General features: G+C 41.9%; 1 protein-coding gene across 5 annotated transcripts in view; it reads left to right on the forward strand.

Moving 5' to 3' along the window:
- The window catches only part of SORT1 (sortilin 1), a 92,698-nt gene that overhangs the window by 29,338 nt on the left and 40,666 nt on the right, over window positions 1-22,694 (forward strand). For all 5 annotated transcript variants that reach the window (XM_033198339.1, XM_033198338.1, XM_033198337.1 and 2 more), the window contains 5 exons: window positions 1,078-1,137; window positions 3,184-3,257; window positions 16,928-17,030; window positions 18,197-18,361; window positions 21,720-21,793. In XM_033198339.1, the coding sequence (XP_033054230.1) occupies window positions 1,078-1,137; window positions 3,184-3,257; window positions 16,928-17,030; window positions 18,197-18,361; window positions 21,720-21,793 (476 nt within the window). The remainder of the gene's footprint in view (window positions 1-1,077; window positions 1,138-3,183; window positions 3,258-16,927; window positions 17,031-18,196; window positions 18,362-21,719; window positions 21,794-22,694) is intronic.

Here is a 22,694-nt window from a genome sequence, read left to right on the forward strand (position 1 = left end):
TGAACTATTAAACCGTCCAAGAAATGGGGCTTGGGTGGTGAGCATGTGGCCTGGAAAAGAGAAGGATCTTCACTTTTTGCTATATAGATTCTATATAGTATGTAATTTCTATATGGTTTGAAATTTTTGCCAAGTGCAGTTATTGCCTCTTTGGTTTTTTTTTTTTTTTAATCAGTTACAAAAATGATAGAGAACAGAAGATTGTATTAATACATATAATATTAACCTTGAGTATCTCTATGTGGTAGAATTGTGAATGACTTATTTTTTTTTTTTTTTGAGACGGAGTCTCGCTCTGTGTGAATGACTTATTTTTATTATACCTTGTTATAATTGTCTGCATCTCCTTTAATGAATATATATTATTGTATAAGTAGAGAAAGGAAGTATTTAAAAAACAAAACCCAAAACCACCTACAATGATGATTATAACTATATTTTAACATGCTTACTATATTTTGAATATAACATACCAGTTTTCCCTTTTTTACCTCCTTACTCTCACTGCAACTCTAGTGAGGTTGTTTTATTATTATCATTATTACTATGGTTATTAAATAAAAAGGTGAAACAAAGGCATTTGCTTCTTGCTTCTGCCCCTTGTCATTTTGAGTGAGCTAGCCTAGAAGTAAAAGGAATCCAGTTATGAACTTCTCAGCTATACTGTAAAAGATGCCCAGAAAAATTTAAATTATGCTGATTTGGTTACAATTACGCTTGCCAGTGTGGGCTATGATCTCTTGTTTTAAAGCATCCTAAAAATACTTTGCTATACCTTTATATTTAGTTCTGTTGGAGAAAGCAGTTAGATTATCCCATCTCCCCATCTGGTGCAGTAAAGAAAACTCATCTGCTTGGCTTACTTTGTGTAAAAGAGAATTTAAATTTCCAGGTTATTTGTGATTCATATTAAGTAGTTAAATCTCATCTCTCCCAAATTTTGTACTGGGAATCCATATCCCCTTTATAATTATGAACTTAATTACTCTGAACAGTAATAAAGTTCAGATATTTAAAGAAGCCAAAGATTGAAGGAGAGTACTGTCATTTCTAAATTAATTTTTTTTCCCCTTATAGCATGTGTTTGATGATCTCAGAGGCTCAGTATCCTTGTCCTGGGTTGGAGATAGCACTGGGGTAAGTCATATTTTGAGTCTGTTATTTCAACCCAGCAAGAAGATGACAACAGATTTGGGGGGCGGTTAAGCACCTAATATCATTTCTTCCTGAAACTGTCTTTAGCCTCAATCACAGGAAATGCCGCAAGACAGACTTTCAGGAAGTTGTAGTTGTGTTGGTTTTGCTTTAGAACTGAGAACATCTTTTTTTAGGGTGCGGTGGGGACGGAGTTTCACTCTTGTTGCCCAAGCTGGAGTGCAATGGTGCGATCTCGGCTCACTGCAACCTCTGCCTCCCAGGTTCAAGCGATTGTCCTGCCTCAGCTTCCCAAGGAGCTGAGATTACAGGCACCCACCACCATGCACAGCTAATTTTTTGTATTTTTAGTGGAGATGAGGTTTCACCATGTTGGCCAGGCTGGTCTCCAACTCCTGACATCAGGTGATCCACACGCCTCAGCCTCCCAAAGTGCTGGGATTACAGGTATGAACCACTGCGCCTGGCCAGGAACGTCTTCTAATCACCTTCTTCCACAGTAGGAAGATGGACACCTTTTCAGTCCTTGGTGGCTGCTTAGCATCAAGATGAGCAAGAAGGAAGAGGAAAGAGAATGCTCTGTATTGAGAAGGGAAGGTCACAATACTTGGGAAAACCCCTATATAGAAACAGAAAATGTCCATTAAAAACATCCTGGCACTTTTCCTCCAAACTGTATTCTTCCTGTGTCCTTTCCCACAGGTGTGTTGAGGGACTCTGGTGCCCATGGGCTCATGATTGTTCATCTGTTGTCCTTGCCCCTACCACAAAGGAGGTACTGTCAGGACTGGGGGACTGGAAGAAGGATCAGTCAGCTCCTTATCCCTCCTGATATACAGCTGGGCTTCCACTACAAGGGCATGCTGAGGATACATTGGCCTCTGGTCTTAAATCAGGACTTGTTGCCTGGCTGTCTTATTATCCTGCTTGAACAAGAGTGGAGGCAACATCTCCTGCCTCCTGGTATTCCATAATGCATGTGTCATAGCATTGAGGCACATGATAGTTATATTAGAAGCCTAAAGAAATAAAATATTGGTGCTGAAAAGCAAATTGTAAATTTATTTTGATTAATTTTTAAACTTCTAGTAGAATTTCTTTAAGCATAGCTCAGTTTTTTCTAGAATTTGAGTTGTACCCTAATTTCCATGATTTACCCTTTTATCTTAGATAGTTGGTATCTCCAAGATTTCTTTTTTTCTTTTTTTTTTTTTTGAGACAGAGTCTCGCTCTGTCACCCAGGCTGGAGTGCAGTGGTGCAATCTTGGCTCGCAGCAACGTCCGCCTCCCAGGTTCAGGCAATTCTTATGCCTCAACCTCCCAAGAAGCTGGGACTACAGGCATGTGCCACCATGCCCAGCTAATTTTTGTGTTTTAAGTAGAGACAGGGTTTCACCATGTTAGCCAGGCTGGTCTCGAACTCCTGACCTTAAGTGATCTGCCCACCTCAGCCTCCCAAAGTGCTGTAATTACAGGCATGGGCCACCATGCCCAGCCGTCTTCAAGATTTATCATATGGCTTTCTGAGACTCCCTAGACTCTTATAGTAAGTAATCCATCCAGAATCGTTTCCTCATGCAGTTTTTGGTAGATAAAGTACTGAAAAAATGAATTTCATGAAGAACCAACAACAAGGAGAAGAAAAAGACAGACAGACATGACACAGTGACCTCTATGAGAACACCCACACTATTCCAACCTCTGTAAGGAGAAAAGGGAGAGGGTTCTTGCCTGAGAGTATCTTACAATAGTATGGATACAAAATAGTTAAAGCCTTCTTTTATTTTAATGTGTATTTGAGTAGTCAGCCTCACTGCTTCAGTGGAGGTGATGGGGATCATCCCAACAAAATGAGCTGAGGACTTTCTCATCATTCTCAGCCCTAGTACCTAGATCCTTCTAGACTTTGGGGAGTACTACAAAGTAGGGATATCAAAAGTCTTTTAGGTGTTGGCTTAATCTTGAACACATATCAGCATGTGATTGGAGTATCTTTTTGATTTATGGAATGCTTTTTTCTCTCTCCAGGTCATTCTAGTCTTGACTACCTTCCATGTACCACTGGTAATTATGACTTTCGGACAGTCCAAGCTATATCGAAGGTGAGATCGATAACACGCGTTGGAGCATTTGACTAAGTAACATATTGAGAATGTAGATTCTCCCTTTTCTAGACATGATGGCGTGTAACAGTTGATAAAAAAGATCTTCTAGCCATCTTAAGTTTTCACCAGACTGTCACACTTAGCACATGTTGTTGTTGTTGTTGTTGTTGTTGTTGTTGTTGTTGTTTTGAGACAGGGTCTCACTCTGTCTCCCAGGCTGGAGTGCAGTGGCGTCATCTTGGCTCACTGTAACCTCTGCCTCCCTGGCTCAAGCCGTCCTCCCACTTCAGCCTCCCAAGTAGCCAGGACTGCAGGCACACGCCACCACGCCCAGCTAATTTTTTGTATTTTTTTGTAAAGATGGGGTTTCCCCATGTTGCCTAGGCTTGTACCGAGCTCCTGGGCTCGAGTGATCTGCCTGCCTCAGCCTCCAAAAGTGTTGGGATTACAGGCGGGAGCCACTGTGCCCAGCCCCCAGCACACTTTTTAACGTCTACTTTTTTTTTTTTTTTTTGAGACGGTGTGGCTCTGTCACTCAGGCTGGAGAGCAGTGGCACAAACATGGCTCATTGCAACCTCTCCCTCCCAGGTTCAAGCCATCCTCCCACCTCAGCCTCCCAAGTAGCTGGGATTACAGGCATGTACCTCTATGCCTGGGTAATTTTTGTATTTTGGATAGACAGGGTTTCACCATGTTGCCCAGGCTGGTATTGAGCGCCTGGGCTCAAGCTATCTGCCTACCTCGGCTTCCCGAAGTGCTGGGATTACAGGTGTGAGCCACAGTGCCTGGCCTTAACATCTAATTAGCAACTGAAATAAGTATGAAAAGGGACCTGGTTCCAAGGAGGTTGGTTTGACCTGACTGAGGGGCAGAACAATAAAGGAAGATGAAGAAAGAGTCTATAGTGCTGTGTGTTTGTGTTCATTTATATGGATATTTATTTGTGGGAAGGTAGTATGGAGTTTAAAAAGTCTATTAAGTTTGAGCACAAAATGGTTTTTTATATTCCTGAAATAAAAATCTTCATTGTACTTTCCCAGCAAATATTATTTATACAGCATTTTGAGGCCTAAGCAGATTATTTTTACGTAAGAAGGAGGCTGTCAGGTCAGACCTACCAAAATGCTTTGTAGTGTTCACACTGGTGATAATGATGGTAACTTGTGTTCTGGAACCACAACCTATACTGTGACATTGGTGAAGTTTTAGAGTTGTCTTCTTAAAGGTATGACTTGGTTAAAACATAGGTTCCATTCCTTAACAGTAAGATTCAAGACCAACTAATTCCTAGAGATTGCTGAATGATTGTGTCTTCTCAATCATTTATGTCTGTCTCATTTTCCCCTAGGGACCTAAAGAAATAATGACCTCCCAGCAGATGATATAGAAACTACCCTAGGGTCAGGGTATCTCCCAGGAGTCATGGTACTTTCTCAAGGTTCTTTATTTGACTGCTGTTCTTGGCCCAAGTGGGAGTGAACCCACGTTCAAGCTCTGAAATGGATTAGCCTAACCTCTCTTCCCCATGAGGTATGAACTTTGACTACGTCTCCTGGGCATGGAGCAAGAAGTCTCTGCCCTTCAGTACAATGATGTTGTCCCAGAGAGGCAACAAATACCTTTAGGCCAACAAGGAATTGCTATCTTAGAACTACAGTGCAAATTCCATGAAGGCAAGGTTCTTGACTAACTGGGTTCCCCAGAATCTAGCCAAATGCCTAACATGTAGTGGGCAGGCAGTAAATAATAATCGAATAAATGAATGAATGTCTTGGCTTCTTTATAATTTTTGGATGGATAATTAAAATTTTTTTGATAGAGGATCGACTATATTTTAGAGTCTTGGTGCTAGAAAGAGCTATAATAGGTGACTTTGTTTATTCAATCAGAACAGTAGTTGAACCATTTTAGATGAAAAGCATCCTATTTGGGGAGAGAAAAATGCATTTTTAAATGTGTAACTTTGCTTCAGTAACTCTTTCCAGTGTTTAAGAATGTTTGCTCTTATAAATTCCCCTCCTCACAATTGCCCATTCCCCAGCTGGGCATGGTGTCGCACACCTGTGGTCCCAGCTACTTGGGAGACTGAGGTAGGAGCATCTCTTGGGTCCGGGAGGTTGAAGCTGCAGTAGCTATGATCACATCACTGCACTCCAGCCTGGGTGAGAGAGCGATACCCTTTCTCAAAAAAATAAAATATCTCCTCATGATAGTTTTTCTTACCAACCTGTGTTTCATTATAAAAGCAGTATAATCATATTATAGGACATTTGAAAATTTTAAAGGAAAGAAAAAAGTTCATACAGCCAAGTGTAATCTTAATTCATTTGTCGTTTCTTATCTTGACCTTCCCCTTTAATGTTGTATCATATAGTTGTAGAGTATTGGGAGACAACGTGGAATAGCAAAATCTTGCCAAGCTTTGTTGGCAGGTAGGCTTAAGATTGAATCACAGCACTGTCATTGCAAACAGAATGAACTTGGGAAAGTCATTTAACCTCCTAAGTCTTTTTTATCATCTGTAAAAGGACAATAATAATGCCCACCTCAGAGCTGTTGTGAGGTATGCTCTGCAGTGCCTGGCATGGAGGAATAGCTTGGGTGCTGTTAGCTGCTGCCATGCCAATGAGGCATCTGGGGGCAGGTATTGGCATTGCTGTACCAGTTGTTAAAATGAATTTGAAGCCTTCCACACCACTTGCTAAAAAGTGATTGCCTGCCCCCAGATGCCTCCACATCTTCTACAAATGCACACTGCACCCCCTAGCCCCTGCCAACATGCAAATGTTACTAACACCTGGCATTATGACCTACATCCATGCTGTTTGGTCAGTACTCATACCTTAACTCTGCTAGTAACCCCTCATTTTTTTAGATTGACATAATTTACTTTATTATTGTTCCATTGGACAGTTAGCTTATAGCTATTTTTTTTTTTACTATAACTAATGCTACTGTGATAAATATCATACACATTTGTGTCATAGGGATTGTTTATTTCCAATTCACTTTTTAGTAGCAAAGGAAACCTCCACTCTGATGGATGTCAGCATGTTTTAAAGGCTGTTTGTTAAATGCCTCTTTCTCCAGGTTGAATTATCTTCTATACCTAATGCCTCAACAACTTAAGACAATAGAAACCAAAACGAGAACTGATACTGCCATGTCACTGTTTAAATACCACCACCATCAGACTCAGCCTTTTTTCAGCCTGTTTTTGTCTAGTCTTGTGAAAAACCCTGCTTTCCTGACATATACTTTACTAGAGTGCAATTCTATTTTTTTCTGATGTAGTATAATATTACCAAGGTAACATTTTTTTCATATTACTCAGCAGTTTTTTTGTTTCTTTTTTTTTTAACCACATTGACTTTGAATATTAATTATCTCTTCCTTGCCACAAAGTGGCAGCTGACTCTGTACCTGCTTCCAGAGTTTAGGCAGAAACTGTAAATATGCCCTGTTGCTTTTCCAACTGGGCTGGCCTGGCCTAAAGTGACTGGCCAACCAAGTCAACCATGTTGAACATGCCAACCAAGAGGCAACTGTTGTTTCAGAAATAAGAAAGTGAAAGAAGCAGTTTGATCAAAATGGGTCTTGAGCATGCTGAAGTTGCCCAATTACCACTAAAAGCCCACTGAACCCACTCTGAGGACTTTTCTGTTTTTCACAGCATTGATGATTGTATTATTCGTTAGACTATCTTTGCATACTAAATCTTATATGGTTAAAGGTTCATTTGGATTTCAAATAAAAAACAGCAAATCACATGCTACCTGCTCTGTGTATTACAGCATAAAGTCTCACAAGAATAGAAGGAAGTTGGCCGGGCGCGGTGGCTCAAGCCTGTAATCCCAGCACTTTGGGAGGCCGAGATGGGCGGATCACGAGGTCAGGAGATCGAGACCATCGTGGCGAACACGGTGAAACCCTGTCTTTACTAAAAAATACAAAAAACTAGCCGGGTGAGATGGCGGGTGCCTGTAGTCCCAGCTACTCGGGAGGCTGAGGCAGGAGAATGGCGTAAACCTGGGAGGCGGAGCTTGCAGTGAGCTGAGATCCGGCCACTGCACTCCAGCCTGGGCGACAGAGTGAGACTCCGTCTCAAAAAAAAAAAAAAAAGAATAGAAGGAAGTTGTCCCTGTTGATATGCAGAGTTAGAGGGAGTATACTTCTGTCTTTAGGCTGTGAAAAAGAATTATTGAAGGATTTGGAAGATTACATATATGTATGTGTATATATGTATGTACACATATATTTGTGTGTACAAAATACATATATACACATATATGTACACAAATATATGTGTGTGTATACATATGTTTGTGTGTTCATGTATACACACATATACACATATTTTCCATTTAAAGGAACCGTGTTTATATAGTATTAATTTTGATTTTCTTATAAGGAATATTAGTTTGTGTAATGGATTATAAAGTATGTTTGTCTCACTTGCACATAATGAAGTTGAAGAAATAAACTAGCTACAATTAAGATGATAATTTGATTTTTGGCGACTAACAGATATTTTCCATCTTTTTGTTTTATGATGTCTTAAGTCCAGCTTTCCATTGTATAATTTACTTAGTGAAGCAAATGTAGGCATTGTTCTACAGCACTATTGTATACCTCATTATTAATATCACAAAGACTGCTGGGCTATTTTATTTCTGGCTTTAATTTCCTATTAAGAGTTGCTCAAATTTTGGAAATTAATAGGGAAATCTGTAAGAGGTTTTGCATTAAAATATATTACATAGTCAATGTAAGTTTTTCAGGATGTTACTTGAGTTTTTGTTGTTGTTGAGATGGAGTCTCGCTCTGTCGCCCAGGCTGGAGAGCAGTGGTGCGATCTCGGCTCACTGCAAGCTCCACCTCCCGGGTTCATGCCATTCTCCTGCCTCAGCCTCCCAAGTAGCTGGGACTACAGACGCCTGCCACCACGCCCATCTAATATTTTTTTTTTGTATTTTTAGTAGAGATGGGGTTTCACTGTGTTAGCCAGGATGGTCTTGATTTCCTGACCTTGTGATCCACCCGCCTCGGCCTTCCAAAGTGCTGGGATTGAGATTTTTAAGAAAGGATAACTTAAAGGTATACAATGCAAAGTGCTGCTAGTGCAGTAAACCAGCTTCTTCAAGGCATCTTGTGTAACAGCCTTTTTTATGATATGCTGAGTTCAGTTTTTGCTGCAGTAGATTGTTAACAATGACTGCATATTCAGTTACAAGGTTGGCATAAATTCCATTTACAACATATGTTTTCTTGCTTTTTTTTTTTTTTTTTGAGATGGAGTCTTGCTCTGTGGCCCAGGCTGGAGTGCAGTGGCTGGATCTCAGCTCGCTGCAAACTCTGCTTCCCGGGTTTACGCCATTCTCCTGCCTCAGCCTCCCGAGTAGCTGGGACTACAGGCGCCCACCACCTCGCCCGGCTAGTTTTTTGTATTTTTTTTTAGTAGAGACGGGGTTTCACCATGTTAACCAGGATGGTCTTGATCGCCTGACCTCGTGATCCGTCCGTCTCGGCCTCCCAAAGTGCTAGGATTACAGGCTTGAGCCACCGCACCCGGCCTTGCTTTTTTTTTTAAAGAAAAAGTATACTAAAATGTGATGATGGCATTTTACCTTTAATACAACTTCACTTTTATACACGTAAAGTTGTCAGAGTAAGATGAAGACCCCCAAATACATATTCATGTTCCTTCTGATTAAAAGTTCTGTGATTTTATTTACAATATCTTACTCTCTTTATTTTCCCGCTTGTAGTTTCAAAATTTCTACAGAAAACATGTATCCTTTCCCAATAATGATAAAACACAAAATATTTAAATAAAAACACAAGGTAATATCAGACAGTGGGGAAAAAAGAGACTGAAATATTGGGAATTAAATTTATTATGAATTCAAATCTTGCCAGTTTTACCCAGCAGTAGTTTCAGGTCCATGATTCTTTTGATACATTTTAATAAACTACATTCTCCCTATTGATCTTTTACCTGGAAATCTCAGTACAGTTGGTTGTCATTATTAGTGATAGTTATGTTCTGTAAAGGTGTCATGAATACTGAATTAGTTAATAGTGAACCATTGCTCCTAGGGGGACATACAGGGTTAGGTTTATGCAAACTTCTGGTCACAGCACTCATTTTCATCAAATGATCAATACATAACTTTGTTTTATGTGTGTTTCTGTTTAAAGATACCTTATTTAATGTGCATTATTGATTCATTAACACTGAATTCATGGCCAATACCACTACAACTCTTGCCCAAACAAAGCTTGTCTCATATACTCATATTTCCTCCATGAGGCACATCAAAGCCTTCTTGTGTTTAGGAACACTCAACAGCATGTTGACACTGCACTTGGAGGCCATTTAGATAGAAAAAGTACTGAAAAAAAAGCATCAACATGCAAAAACCTAGCACTAAATAGACCGTGAAAAGGACACTTGTTTATAGTGTTAGAACTGAACACAAAGGCAAAGCATCAACTTCTTTTACCTCAGCTGGGAATGGGTACACTGGGTGACTTATATTTTTGCTGCTCTGTAAATGTCTATAAATGACTGGCAAGGTACCATGAGTATTGATTTGAGGGTTACAAATAAATTTAAGAAAGTAAACAAATTTACAAATATAGAATCCATGCATAATGAAGATTATATAAGCTTTCTCAATTAGTAAAAATTACAAAACAATAATATTTTTAAGAGTTTGCCATCATCCTTGTTACTTTTATGTTATAATTTATGGTGGCTTAACCATGGCAAAATGAACAAAAGAAAATAGGTAGAAGCAGAAAGAGTTTTGAGGTGCATGCTTGAAAAAGCCTACATAGCTGTTAATGAAACTTAAAGATGATTCCAGTGAAGGCTCAGAAAGAAAAGAGGAGGGCTGTAGAGAAAGCTGCCATCTTAGAGAATACCTAAGTAATCCATGGTAGAATATTCATTAAAATGTGGACCACAAAGGCCATTATGATGAGGTTTCTGGCAGAAATGAGGAACGTGTTATTGGATAATAGAGAAAAAACAATCCTTGTTATAAAGTGGCAGAGAACTTGGCCAAATTGTGTTCATGTTCTAGTGTTTTGTGGAAAGTACAACTTGCAAGCAATGAAATTGTGTATTTAGCTAAAACAATATCTAAGTAAAATGTTGAAGTTGCAGCTTGGTTCCTCTTGACTGCTGGTAGTAAAATATGGGAAAAGAGAAATGACTTAAAGACAGAATTATTAAGCAAGAAGAAAGCAGTACTTAAATATTTGGAAAATTCTCAGTCTATCTAAATTGCACAAACTGAGAATAATTAGGATGTGGCCGAGTGACCATTTGATAAAGAGATTAGCATGAGTGTGAACTAAGAACTTAATCAGTGGCCGGGCGTGGTGGCTCAAGCCTGTAATCCCAGCACTTTGGGAGGCCTAGACAGGCAGATCACGAGGTCAGGAGATCGAGACCATACTGGCTAACATGGTGAAACCCCATCTCTACTAAAAAATACAAAAAACTAGCCGGGCGAGGTGGCGGGCGCCTATAGTCCCAGCTACTCCGGAGGCTGAGGCAGAAGAATGGCGTAAACCCGGGAGGTGGAGCTTGCAGTGAGCTGAGATCCGGCCACTGCACTCCAGCCTGGGCGACAGAGCGAGACTCCATCTCAAAAACAAAAAAGAACTTAATCAGTTATCCGAACAGGAAAACTGCCAGTTTGAACCCAATGAGGGAAGGCTTTCAGATTTTAAGGACCACAGAGCTATTCGATTGCGTATGTGCGCTCCTCTTTAAGACAAGGCAGTTCAGGGATCACCAAGGCTGCTTCCTCAATTTCAAAAGGAGGGACCATCACCCAAAGCCAGGGAAGAAAGGCCACCCAGATCCTTGGGGGCCTACCCACTTTCTGGCAAGGCTGCAGAGCAAGACCACAATCCCAACATGTCTGGGAAGAGGAGGGACCCCCTCCCCAACACTGGACCTGAAGGATACAGGTTAGAGCCAAAGAGAATTGTTTTCAAGCTTTAATATCTAGGCCAGGTGCAGTGGCTCATGCTTGTAATCCCAGCCCTTTGGGAGGCTGAGGTGGGAGGATTGCTTGGGCCAGGAGTTTGAGACCAGTCTGGGCAACATAGTGAGACCCATCTCTGCCAAAAAAAAAAATTGGGTGTGGTGGCACATGACTATAGTCCTAGCTACTTGGGAGGCTAAGGAGAAGAATTGCTTGAGCTCAGGAGTTCTAGGCTGTAGTGAGCTATGATCACGTCATTGCACCCCAACCTGGGTGGCAGAGCAAGACTCTCTATTTATTTAGTTTTGACACAGGGTCTTGCACTGTTGCCCAGGCTGGAGTGCAGTGGCGTGATCTCGGCACATTGTAGCTTCGACCTCCTGGGCTCAAGTGATCCTCCTGCTTCAGCCTCCCGAGTGGCTGGGACTACAGGCTGGAAATCACCATGCTCAGCTAATTTTTGTGTATTTTATAGAGATGGGGTTTCACCATGTTGCCCAGGCTGGTCTCAAACTCCTGGCCTCAAGCAGTCCTCCTACCTCGGCCTCCCAAAGTGCTAGGATTACAGGTGTGATCCTAGCACTTTGGGAGGCCGAGGTGGGAGGATGCCTAGTCTTAGTTAAAAATAACTAAATAAATATATCTCATGAAGTTTGCCTGTATTTTAGACTTAGTTGGAGTCCCTTTTCATCTTTCCCACTCCGTTTTTTGGAATGGAAATGTCTATACTGTGCCCGTCCCACCATTGTATTTTGGAAGTGCATAACTGGTTTGGTTTCACAAGTTTCACAGGTCAGGAGTTCAACACCATCCTGGCCAAGATGGTGAAACCCTGTCTCTACTAAAAATACAAAAATTAGCCTTTGGGAGGCTGATATACAAAAATACAAACTGTACAACTGAAGAGCAGTTTGCTTCAGGATGAATCATACCTGGAGTCTCACTTTTGTCTGATATAGATGATACTTAGATGACACTTTCGATTTTAGACTTTAGAGTTGATGCTGGAACAAGTTAAGACTTTTAGGCTGGATGCGGTAACTCATGCCTATAATCCCAGCATTTTGGGAGGCCGAGGAGGGCGGATCATCTGAGGTCAGAAGTTTGAGACCAGCCTGGCCAACATGGAGAAACCCTGTCTCTACTAAAAACACAAAAATTAGCTGGGTGTGGTGGCCCATGCCTTTAATCCCAGCTACTCGGGGGGCTGAGGCAGGAGGACCGCTTGAACCTGGGAGGCAGAGGTTGCAGTGAGCTGAGATCCTGCCATTGCACTCCAGCCTGGGTAACAAGAGCAAAACTCTGTCTCAAAAAAATAAAATAAAATAAAAAGACTTTCAAGGTTTTTGGGATGTAATGAATGTATTTTGCGTGTGAGAAGGACTTGAGTTTGGAGGACAGGATGGGAGTGTCAGAATGCTGTAGACTGAATGTCTGTGTTCCCTCTGAACTCATATGTTGAAATTTTAACCCCAAGTGCGATGGTATTAAGAGGTGGGACCTGTGGTAAGTGATTAGGTTATAAGGGCAGAACCTTCACCAGTGGGTTTAGTCCCCTTTTAAGAGAGACCCCCGAGAGCTCCCTTGCCCTTTCTGTCATGTACGGTTACAGTGACAAGAGGGCAATCTGTGAACCAGGAAGCAGACCCTCACCAGACAGCACATCTGCTGGCACCTTCATCTTGGACTTCTTAGCCTCCAGAACTGTGAGAAATGAATTCCTGCTGTTTATAAGCCACCCAGTTTATAATATTCTCTTATAGCAGCCCAAGCTAAAATAAGCTCTATTCCAACTATATTTGTATTTTAACATTATTGTCTTGAGTTATAAACGTTCATGTTTACACCATGGATACATGCAAAAATGATTTTTTTTTTTTTTTTTTTTTTTTTGAGATGGAGTCTCGCTCTGTCGCCTAGGCTTGAGTGCAGTGGTGTGGTCTCTGCTCACTGCAAGCTCCGCCTCCTGGGTTCAGGCCATTCTCCTGCCTCAGCCTCCCGAGTAGCTGGGACTACAGGCGCCCGTTACCGCACCCGGCTAATTTTTTATATTTTTAGTAGAGACCGGGTTTTACCTGTGTAGCCAGGATGGTCTTGATCTCCTGACCTCGTGATCCACCTGCCTCGGCCTCCCAAAGTGCTGGGATTACAGGCGTGAGCCACTGTGCCCGGCCATGATCATTTATTTTTAGTAACCAGAAAGTGGACATTAGTGTTGATGCATAGAATTGTTATTAAAAAGACTTGTTTCTTTTTTTCTTTTCCTTTTTTTTTTTTTTTTTTTTTTTGAGAAGGAGTCTCGCTCTGTCGCCCAGGCTGGAGTGCAATGGCACGATCTTGGCTCACTGCAACCTCCGCCTCCCGGGGTCAAGCAATTCTCTGCCTCAGCCTCCTGAGTAGCAGGGATTACAGTAGCACGTGCCACCACGCCTGGCTAATTTTTGTATTTTTAGTAGAGACGGAGTTTCACCTTCTTGGCCAGGCTGGTGTGAACTCCTGACCTCGTGATCCACCCACCTTGGCGTCCTAAAGTGCTGGGATTACAGGCATGAGCCACCGCGCCCAGCCAAAAAGACTTGTTTCTAAAGCAGATGGTTTCACAGGGTTTTAATTGTTTACCTATCATTTGACGGCTGTGCCTAACTGCATTAATTATCATATGGAATTTGAAAATTAGATTTATTTATCAAAGTTGCTTCATTGATTTGCTCTTCATGATGTATGCTGATAGAAAATAAAGTGCTAGGATCAGCCTGTAATCCTAGCACTTTGAGAGGCCGAGGTGGGAGGATTGCTTGAGGCCAGGAGTTTGAGACCATACATATCTTCGTGATATGTATGCTGATAGAAAATAAAGCTACATTTAAATAAGTATTGTGTTAATAAAATATACCCCTGGGCCCAAAGTGGCCTTGCTAGAACCCTGCTTAAGTCCCAGCAGGTTAATACTAGTTCATTTTCTCCCTTTATTTAACTGACTAAAGTACTAGAGTGCTGTAGCAGGTGATTTTTTGTTTTGCTCATGCTGGTTTCTTTTTTTGAAGGGCAGGGATGTGTTTGTTGTGCCAAGTTCTTAAAAAGCAAGCAGGCTTGCCAACAGGTTTGTGGAGATTCTCTGGGGATGTCATGAAGGAGGACCGATTTGTAAACTAGTACTAATCAGGCTGCTTCAACCCCTTTGGAAGGTTTACAGGGCTGTTGATGATATATGCACTGTAGAGCTGGGAATTGTTTATGCACATCTCTTGGCCAGCTGTCAGGAAGGTAAGAGCTGATCTACTCCAAAGCCAAAGGAAGGGTAATACAGGACTCAGTTGGGTAGTGCCCAATGCTGTTTCATTTATCTAGGAATTTTCTATGTGTGTGTATGTACTTAAGGAAAGATAAAGTCATTCAGACAACTTAGACATATGTAGTTGTTTAAGCATATTATCAGGGGCCTCTACAGACACACATGGATACTTCCCTTCTGTCTCCAACTTTCTCTTAGCTGATCTCTTCTGCCGGGTCATAAGCCCCCAGCAAGATAGAGGAAGGTCCCAGTTTGTAAGGGAAAAATTCCTCACAGATAATTAAAAGTTATCTCTAGTTTAGGGCTAAAGGTTCAGAGAATTGGACTATAGTTTCAATTTTGCCCTTAATTAACTAGTTGACTTTTGATAAATTGCCTTCCCTTGCAACTCCTCATCTGTGAAATGAGGGAGTTGGACAAGATGTTCACTTCAGCCCCTTATATCACTCATGGTTTTGCAATTCTTTATTTGTTGAGGCCGCTACCAAAACCTGTAACATCATTTACATCATGTGTATTCAAGCTTCACTTATTGATTGGGATACATTCTGTGAAGTGCATCATTAGGTGATTTCATTATTGTGCAAACATCACAGAGTGTACTTACTCATACCTAGACGGTATAGCCTACTACACACCGCAGCTATGTGGTATAACCTGTGGTTCCTAGGCAACAAACCCGTAGAGAATGTTACCGTACTGAATACTGTAGGCAGCTATAACACAGTGCTAAGTATTTGTATATCTAAACAGAAAAGACATGGTAACAATATGGTATCATAATCTTCTGGACTCACCATCATATAAATAATCCGTTGGTGACCAAAACATCTTCATGCAACATGTAGCTATATTCTATCATTGAAGACCACTACAGATTACATTTATCTGTGTGTGAAAATTTGCGGTGCACAGCTGTCTTCATTGATGGATACTTAACTTTAATGAACATTAAGATTTAGCATTGTGTATTATGTAAGAGAGCTATACATAGTATTAAACCTGTCAGTGTTAGACAGCTGTGGAATTTTTGCTTTTATTTCCCAGAATCTAAACATGGATTCAGATACTTCTCAAAGATATTGTTGGAATGAGAACTTTTGGAAAAAGTTTTGAAACCCTGAAAGTTGAGATTAAGTTTGTTTGTTTTTCCTAGGTGTATTTCATGTACTGAGTGCCTTAGAGACTTGTGCCTAAGGATGATAACTTCTAGGGGGGAAAACTTCAAGAACTTGGTACAGCTTCACTTACAGCTTTATCATAAGTACTGTGGATTAATAGATTAGTTAGAAGCCTTTGGCTGTACTTTGCATAGATCTTACCTCAAACTAACTTGAATAATAAGGGAATAGTTGATTCTGTAACTAAGTACAGAGGAATGACAGGCTTCAGGGTCAATTCAATTCAGTATCATAGGCTCTACTTCTCAGGAATTCTGAAATTACCTTCTCTGTGCTCCCATTGGGACAGAATAACGACAGCAGTCTTTTTACTGTGTGTTCATATACTGCATCATTGGGGTTTCTCAACCTTACTACTGTTGACATTTGGGGCCAGGTAATTCTTTATTATTGTGGGACTGTCCTGTGCCTTGTAGGATGTTTGGCAACATCGCTGGCCACTACCCATTTAATGCCAGTAGCGCCTCAGCCCTGTGTTGTGATAATCAAAAATGTCTCCAGGACCAGGTGCAGTGGCTCATGTCTATAACCCCAGCACTTTGGGAGGCCAAGGCGGGCAGATCGCTTTGAGCTCGGGAGTTCGAGACCAGCCTGGGCAACGTGGTGAAACCCCATCTCTACTTAAAATACAAAAATTAACCAGGCGTGGTGACACAGACCTGTAATTCCAGCTACTCGGGAGGCTGAGGCTGTAGAATTGCTTGAGCCTGGAAATTGCACCACTGAGCTGAGATTGCACCACTGAACTCTAGCCTGGGTAACAGAGTGTGATCTTGTCTCAAAGAAAGGAAAAAAAAAAGTCTGCAGACATCACCAAAAGTTTCTTGGGGAACAGAAACACCCTGATTGAGAACTGCTGGTCTGAAGGAATATAGACCATTTTATCAGGTGGCTGTCATAAGTGGGAGGCAGTGTGCTTCCTAGAAGACCCCAAATTTCCCCCCGCTTTTGTCTCCCATTGGCTCATCCTGAGTCACTCCCCAATTCCTGAACCCCCATCACTGGTGAGGTGGGGTGGAATGTTCTTTGGACTCACCAGGGCACCTCTGGAGCTAGGAATGTGACTGTTGAGGGTGAGCCGAGTCTCTCAGCATGGTTGGTGGAAAGGGAGAATGAAAGCTGGATAGGAACTCAGTAATATCCATGACCACTGTACCCTAAATTTGCCCTTTTTTTCTTCCTCTCAGTGAGGATTATGGGAAGAACTTTAAGGATATTACAAATCTCATCAATAACACCTTTATTCGGACGGAATTTGGCATGGCTATTGGTCCTGAGAACTCTGGAAAGGTGAGACTCATTCTTATATACATAAAGCTTGTGCTTGATACCACATGCAGAGCTGTCAGGTGTTAGTATTGGCATAGTCCAGTGATTCACAATAATGTATTTTAGTTTAGTATTGCTATATGTGTATTTTAAAATTAAACACTTTTTCTTTTTTTTTTTTAGACAAGGTCTCACTCTGTCCCCCAGGCTGGAGTGCAGTGGTACCATCACGGCTCACTGCAGCTTTGACCTTCTAGGCTCAAGGGATCCTCCCACCTCAGTCACTTGAGTAGCTGAGACTACAGGCTCTTGTCACCACTCCCCGGTAGTTTTTTTTTTTTTTTTTTGTAGAGACAGGGTTTTGCTGTGTTGCCCAGGCTGGTCTTGAACTCCTGGACTCAAACGATCCGCCCACCTCGGCCCCCTGAAGTGCTGGGATTACAGGCTTGAGCCACTGTGCCTGCCTTAAACACAATTTAATATCGGTCGTATAAGAATGGAACTCTTGGCCGGGCGCAGTGGCTCAAGCCTGTAATCCCAGCACTTTGGGAGGCCGAGACGGGCGGATCACGAGGTCAGGAGATCGAGACTATCCTGGCTAACACGGGGAAACCCCGTCTCTACTAAAAATTACAAAAAACTAGCCAGGTGACGTGGCGGGTGCCTGTAGTCCCAGCTACTCGGGAGGCTGAGGCAGGAGAATGGCGTAAACCCAGGAGGCGGAGCTTGCAGTGAGCTGAGACCCGGCCACTGCACTCCAGCCTCGGTGACAGAGCAAGACTCCGTCTCAAAAAAAAAAAAGAATGGAACTCTGAGCACACAAATTTATTTTTTTTGTTCCCTGCCCAAGGTGCACCAAAGCCCTTAATAATTATGCAGCAGTTGCTTAACATTCCAATGTATATACCCTATGACAACATTTTAGTCTTTTGGAAAACTAATCTCAGTTATTCAGCCTAATCTAGGCTTAAACCCATAGATACGATGTCCCAGCTCAGTTCAGGGTGTTATTTTTTGATAAGAATAAGACCCAAGGAGTAGAGTGAAGCAACTAATAGGTTTTTATAACTCTTCTTACTTCTAGAACTAAGATTTCTTAACTAATGTCTGGTGAAAATGGTGTAAGAACTCGTGTGCTTGCATAGATAGTATCATACCCTGAATCAGATCTTTCCTCTTCCTGTCAGGTGGTATTAACAGCAGAGGTGTCTGGAGGAAGTCGTGGAGGAAGAATCTTCAGATCATCAGATTTTGCGAAGAACTTTGTGCAAACAGATCTCCCTTTTCATCCCCTCACTCAGATGATGTATAGCCCTCAGAATTCTGACTATCTTTTAGCTCTCAGCACTGAAGTAAGTCCAGTTGAGGAACATGGTTTGTCTTTTGCATTTTAGAGTCTCAAATGTACTGTCTTAGAAGGATCCTTTAGGAAATGCTTTTAATATTGGACTTCTTTCTAGAGTCTCCTTATGGCGTGAAGTATGTATTTTTTTTAACGATTTTTCCTATTTGGTAAAGGACCCAATTTCCATATGCTATCTATTCCAGGTAAGTATGATGCCTAGTTGTCATTGTAATTTTTTTAAGTAACTAAATGTATGGTATTGGAGTAATTAACTAGAAAACAGTTTAATTTAACCATTCTTGTGCTACAAGGGATAAGCATAAATTGTCAAACTCCTGATGTTGTCATTGTTCCTTTTCTATGATCAGACAACATCTTTCTAATTTTTTTTCTTTTTTGTTAGTGCCTCAGTTTATAAAACATACTGATTTCTGTCATTGGCACTCATGTATAAATATCCAAAGTCTTAAATTCCTGCGCTCCCTACCACATTCCTATACTTTCTCCAGAAACCAGTATGTTTCCCTAACCCTCCCACTTCTCTTCTGAAAGTTGTCTGAGGAACACATTCAGCTTCTCCTTTCCTGGAGGACCAGTCTTCTTTACTGTGGTTAAGGGCCCAAAGTGGCTGAGTTGCTAGACTGTAATAATCAGAATTATACTTTACATTTTTATGGCCTTCTCTCATCAGATAGAAACACCTGAGGAACTAGTTCAAGAGGCACATCCCTTTGCCCAAACCCCGAGATAATAAATCAATAACTTCTGTTGTAGGGTGGCCAATATTTTTAACAGGCTCCCCAGCTGAGCCTGAGCACCAAAGTTTGAGAGTCATTGCTGTACTCACTGTTTTGGGGTCAGAAACAAGATAACTGTGAACTAGTCAGGCTGAGCAAAGGGTGACATAGGAGGATGAAGGGCACTGGAAGAGAGATCTGGATTCTGGGCTTTCTGTGGGGAGATTTTTGAGCAGAGGTCAGGCTAAGGGGCTCCAGGAGGGCCAGAGTTATGCTTTTTTTTTGAGACAGTTTTACTCTTCTTGCCCAGGCTGGAGTGCAATGGCGCGATCTGGTCTCACTGCAGCCTCCACCTGCCGGGTACAAGCGATTCTCCTGCCTCAGCCTCCAGAGTAGCTGAGATTACAGGCATGTGCCACCATGCCCAGCTAATTTTTTTGTATTTTTAGTAGAGACAAGGTTTCGCCGTGTCGGCCAGGCTGGTCTCGAACTCCTGACCTCAGGTGATCCGCCTGCCTTGGCCTCCCAAAGTGCTGGGATTACAGGCATGAGCCACTGTGTCTGGCCTCAGAGTTATGCTTAGCAGTGGAGGCCGGGGGAAGGAAACTAGCTTGCTGGGGAGTAAGCTTCAGATCTTAGAACAATTCCTGGAAATTGGCCTCAGCAGCTTAAGCTGAAAGCACTACAAGGGAGCAAGGAGCCCTCCCTAGGAGTGAACAGGCCCATAGAGCTCCCCTTTGACTACTGCATCTCCTTTACCAAGTGTCTCAGGGTTATTAAAACAGCACTGTCCTCAGGAAGAGACAGATACAATCTGCTTCTGTACCTAAAATGTTTTCTACTTAATGGTAAGTCTGAAGTACATATAATTGGGCTGGAGAAGAGGGACCAATTTGTACTAAAGTGCAAATAAGTGGTATCGAATTCTGCCTTGTCTTTATAGGTAGAATTAGGTAAATTAGAAATGCTGGGATGTGCATATATTACCAAGGGAGAAAAAGTTAAAGGAGAATGGTGGGTGAGAGTACAGGAGTACTGAACATAAATTCTGCCTAAATAAGTTACATTTAATTTCACCTAGACTAGGACATCTCTGTCCCGTCTCCGCTGAGGCCAAGCTCAGTAAGCTCACATTGCCAGTGTTATGTTATCAGTCAGGGTTTTGTTAAGTCTCTGCTACATTTCAAACTATTGGCCAATTCCTCCTTTTGAGAACTCTAATTATTTGGCTTCTGTGACATTATTCCTTTTAGTTCTTCTAGCTTTCTAGTATTCCTTCTTAGTATCTTCCTTAACCTCCTTTCAGCCTACCCTTAAATGCCTACTCCTCATTTCACTGAGCAGTCTCTTCCACTCTTACCATTTAACTACCACCACCTATAATGTATAGGATTTTCAAATACTTATCTCTAGCCCTGGCTTTCCCCTAATGCATCATATTTCTGTCTTGCTGCCCCCTGAATATCTCTAGCTGGATGTTCCACAAGCACCTTAAATCAATTTAAAACTGAGCTTCCTCCCTACTCTTCTCTCAGACCTGATCTTCTTCCCTTAATCCTTATACTAGTTAATGATATCACAATGCATCCTATACCCCAACCAGAAGACCAGAGTGACCAACTTACACGTGCACACACACACACACACACACACACACACCCCATACCCCTACCTCTCATCCTGCCCTGGAGGAAAAGTCATCCAGTTCTGCTATGCTAGCTTCTAAATTCTTGCAGAGCCTGTTCCTCATGGCCAGTGTTCAAGACCTCATTAGCTCTTACCGAACTAATGTGGCAGTCATTCACTGCTTTTCCTGCCTCTAGTCTGGACCCTCTGAAATCCATCTTTCCCATTCTCATCCAAGTACTCCACCTAAAAAAGTGAAATGGACTGTGTCATCCTCATACTTAGCACACATTCCTCCTGGGAGCACCTCATATGCAATAAACCCTGGAGTCCTTACCATGGCACAGAAGGAAGGCTCTCTGTGAGCTGACCTCACCTTTCTGCCTAGCGTTAGTTCCTCATTTGCTTACCTTGGAATTTACACTCCAGTAATGTCTGATGGCTTTTAGCTCCCTGCACACGCTGCAGGGTTTATGACCTCCTTGCCTTTGCTAATACTAGTCTCTGTTTGTGCCCCAACACCTCATCTCCCTGTTTGCCTTCTTTTGGTCCCACTGCTCATCATTTAAAACTCAGTGCAGCTGTTTTCTTCAGGAAACTATCTCTGATGCAGTGTTCCTCCTCTCCCCACTTCTATACTAGACCATATTTTATAACTCTGCATAGTGTTGAACTTTCCTCTTATCTATGCCCCTTGTTAAACTGTGAGCCCCTTCTCTCAGCAGGGAGTGTGTCTTATTCATCTTTGTATCCCCAGTGCAACATCTGGTACAGTGCCTGGCACATAGTAGGCACTTCATACACATTTGTTATTCTGAACTTTCAAGACCCCAAAAGGGCCCAGATAAACCATGTGTGCGTCTGTGGAGCTCGGGCAGCTCTGATGGAGCTTCAGTGTGTGTTTTTACTGTCCTGAATGATTGGATATGAAATATTAAAGGTCATATAAGCAACTGCACAGGATAAAGCTAGAATTTTGATAAGTCATTTATAATCTTTCAGAATGGCCTGTGGGTGTCCAAGAATTTTGGGGGAAAATGGGAAGAAATCCACAAAGCAGTATGTTTGGCCAAATGGTGAGTAACAGAAGACTCCATCTGTGCAGAGCCCTAAACCCTTCCTGATAATGCTGCCAAAAATCACATGAATGAATATTGAGCACTTACTGTGTGCCAAGTACTCTTCAGGGTGCCATAAGGGATATCAGAGAGGGCTATGACACAGGCCTTGACCTGGAGGAGCTTCTCATTCTGCTGGAAAAGAAGACTTAGTCTCACTTAAATGTTAGAACATAAAGTATAAAACAAGGCATGTAACTGAGTTGCTGCTGCCTGCCCAGGGTTCGTTCTCTATGAATGGTGACATCAGTTAAAATACAATAAAATATAGCTTTAATTTAGGGATTTAAATACTTCTCCATGCCCAGATTTATAATCTCTTGTCTAGAGTTCCATTTCAGTTATGTAGAACATGGCAAGGAATCAGGAAGAAAGCTGAAAGAGCTTCCAGACTCCTGAAGTCACATTGTGCACCAAAACTCATTCACTTTTCTCGGAGAGATTCCCTGCCCCTCCGGGTGCCTGCTTAAAGAGGATGGAGTGGAGGGAGCTCTTACTTGGAAGTCGCATCACCTTTGTTCTGTCCTCACTGTGCTGCTAGTCAGGGACTCAACCTTTCTGGGCTTTAGTTTTTTCCTTTTGTGAAAGGAGGCTTATTTGGAGAATGTGGGGATGGCTAAGCAAGAATTGAATTAAGAGGCTTCATGCCTCCAAAATCTGATTAGGCTCAGAATGTTGTTTAGAGCCTCTTTCTCCTTTCCCTTTGACTAATTTCAGCTAATTTGTGAATCCCAGTTTATAGCAGATTGGTTCCAGAGGTGGGATATGTAACTGCTGCAATAAGCACGTAACAGCATTAGAATTACAGCCTGAGAGCTGGAAGGAGGTGGAATTACTCTAAAAGAACAGACAAAAACTT

This window comes from Trachypithecus francoisi, unplaced genomic scaffold (genome assembly GCF_009764315.1).
Source record: "Trachypithecus francoisi isolate TF-2019V2 unplaced genomic scaffold, Tfra_2.0 Lachesis_group5, whole genome shotgun sequence".
NCBI classification, from domain to species: domain Eukaryota; kingdom Metazoa; phylum Chordata; class Mammalia; order Primates; family Cercopithecidae; genus Trachypithecus; species Trachypithecus francoisi.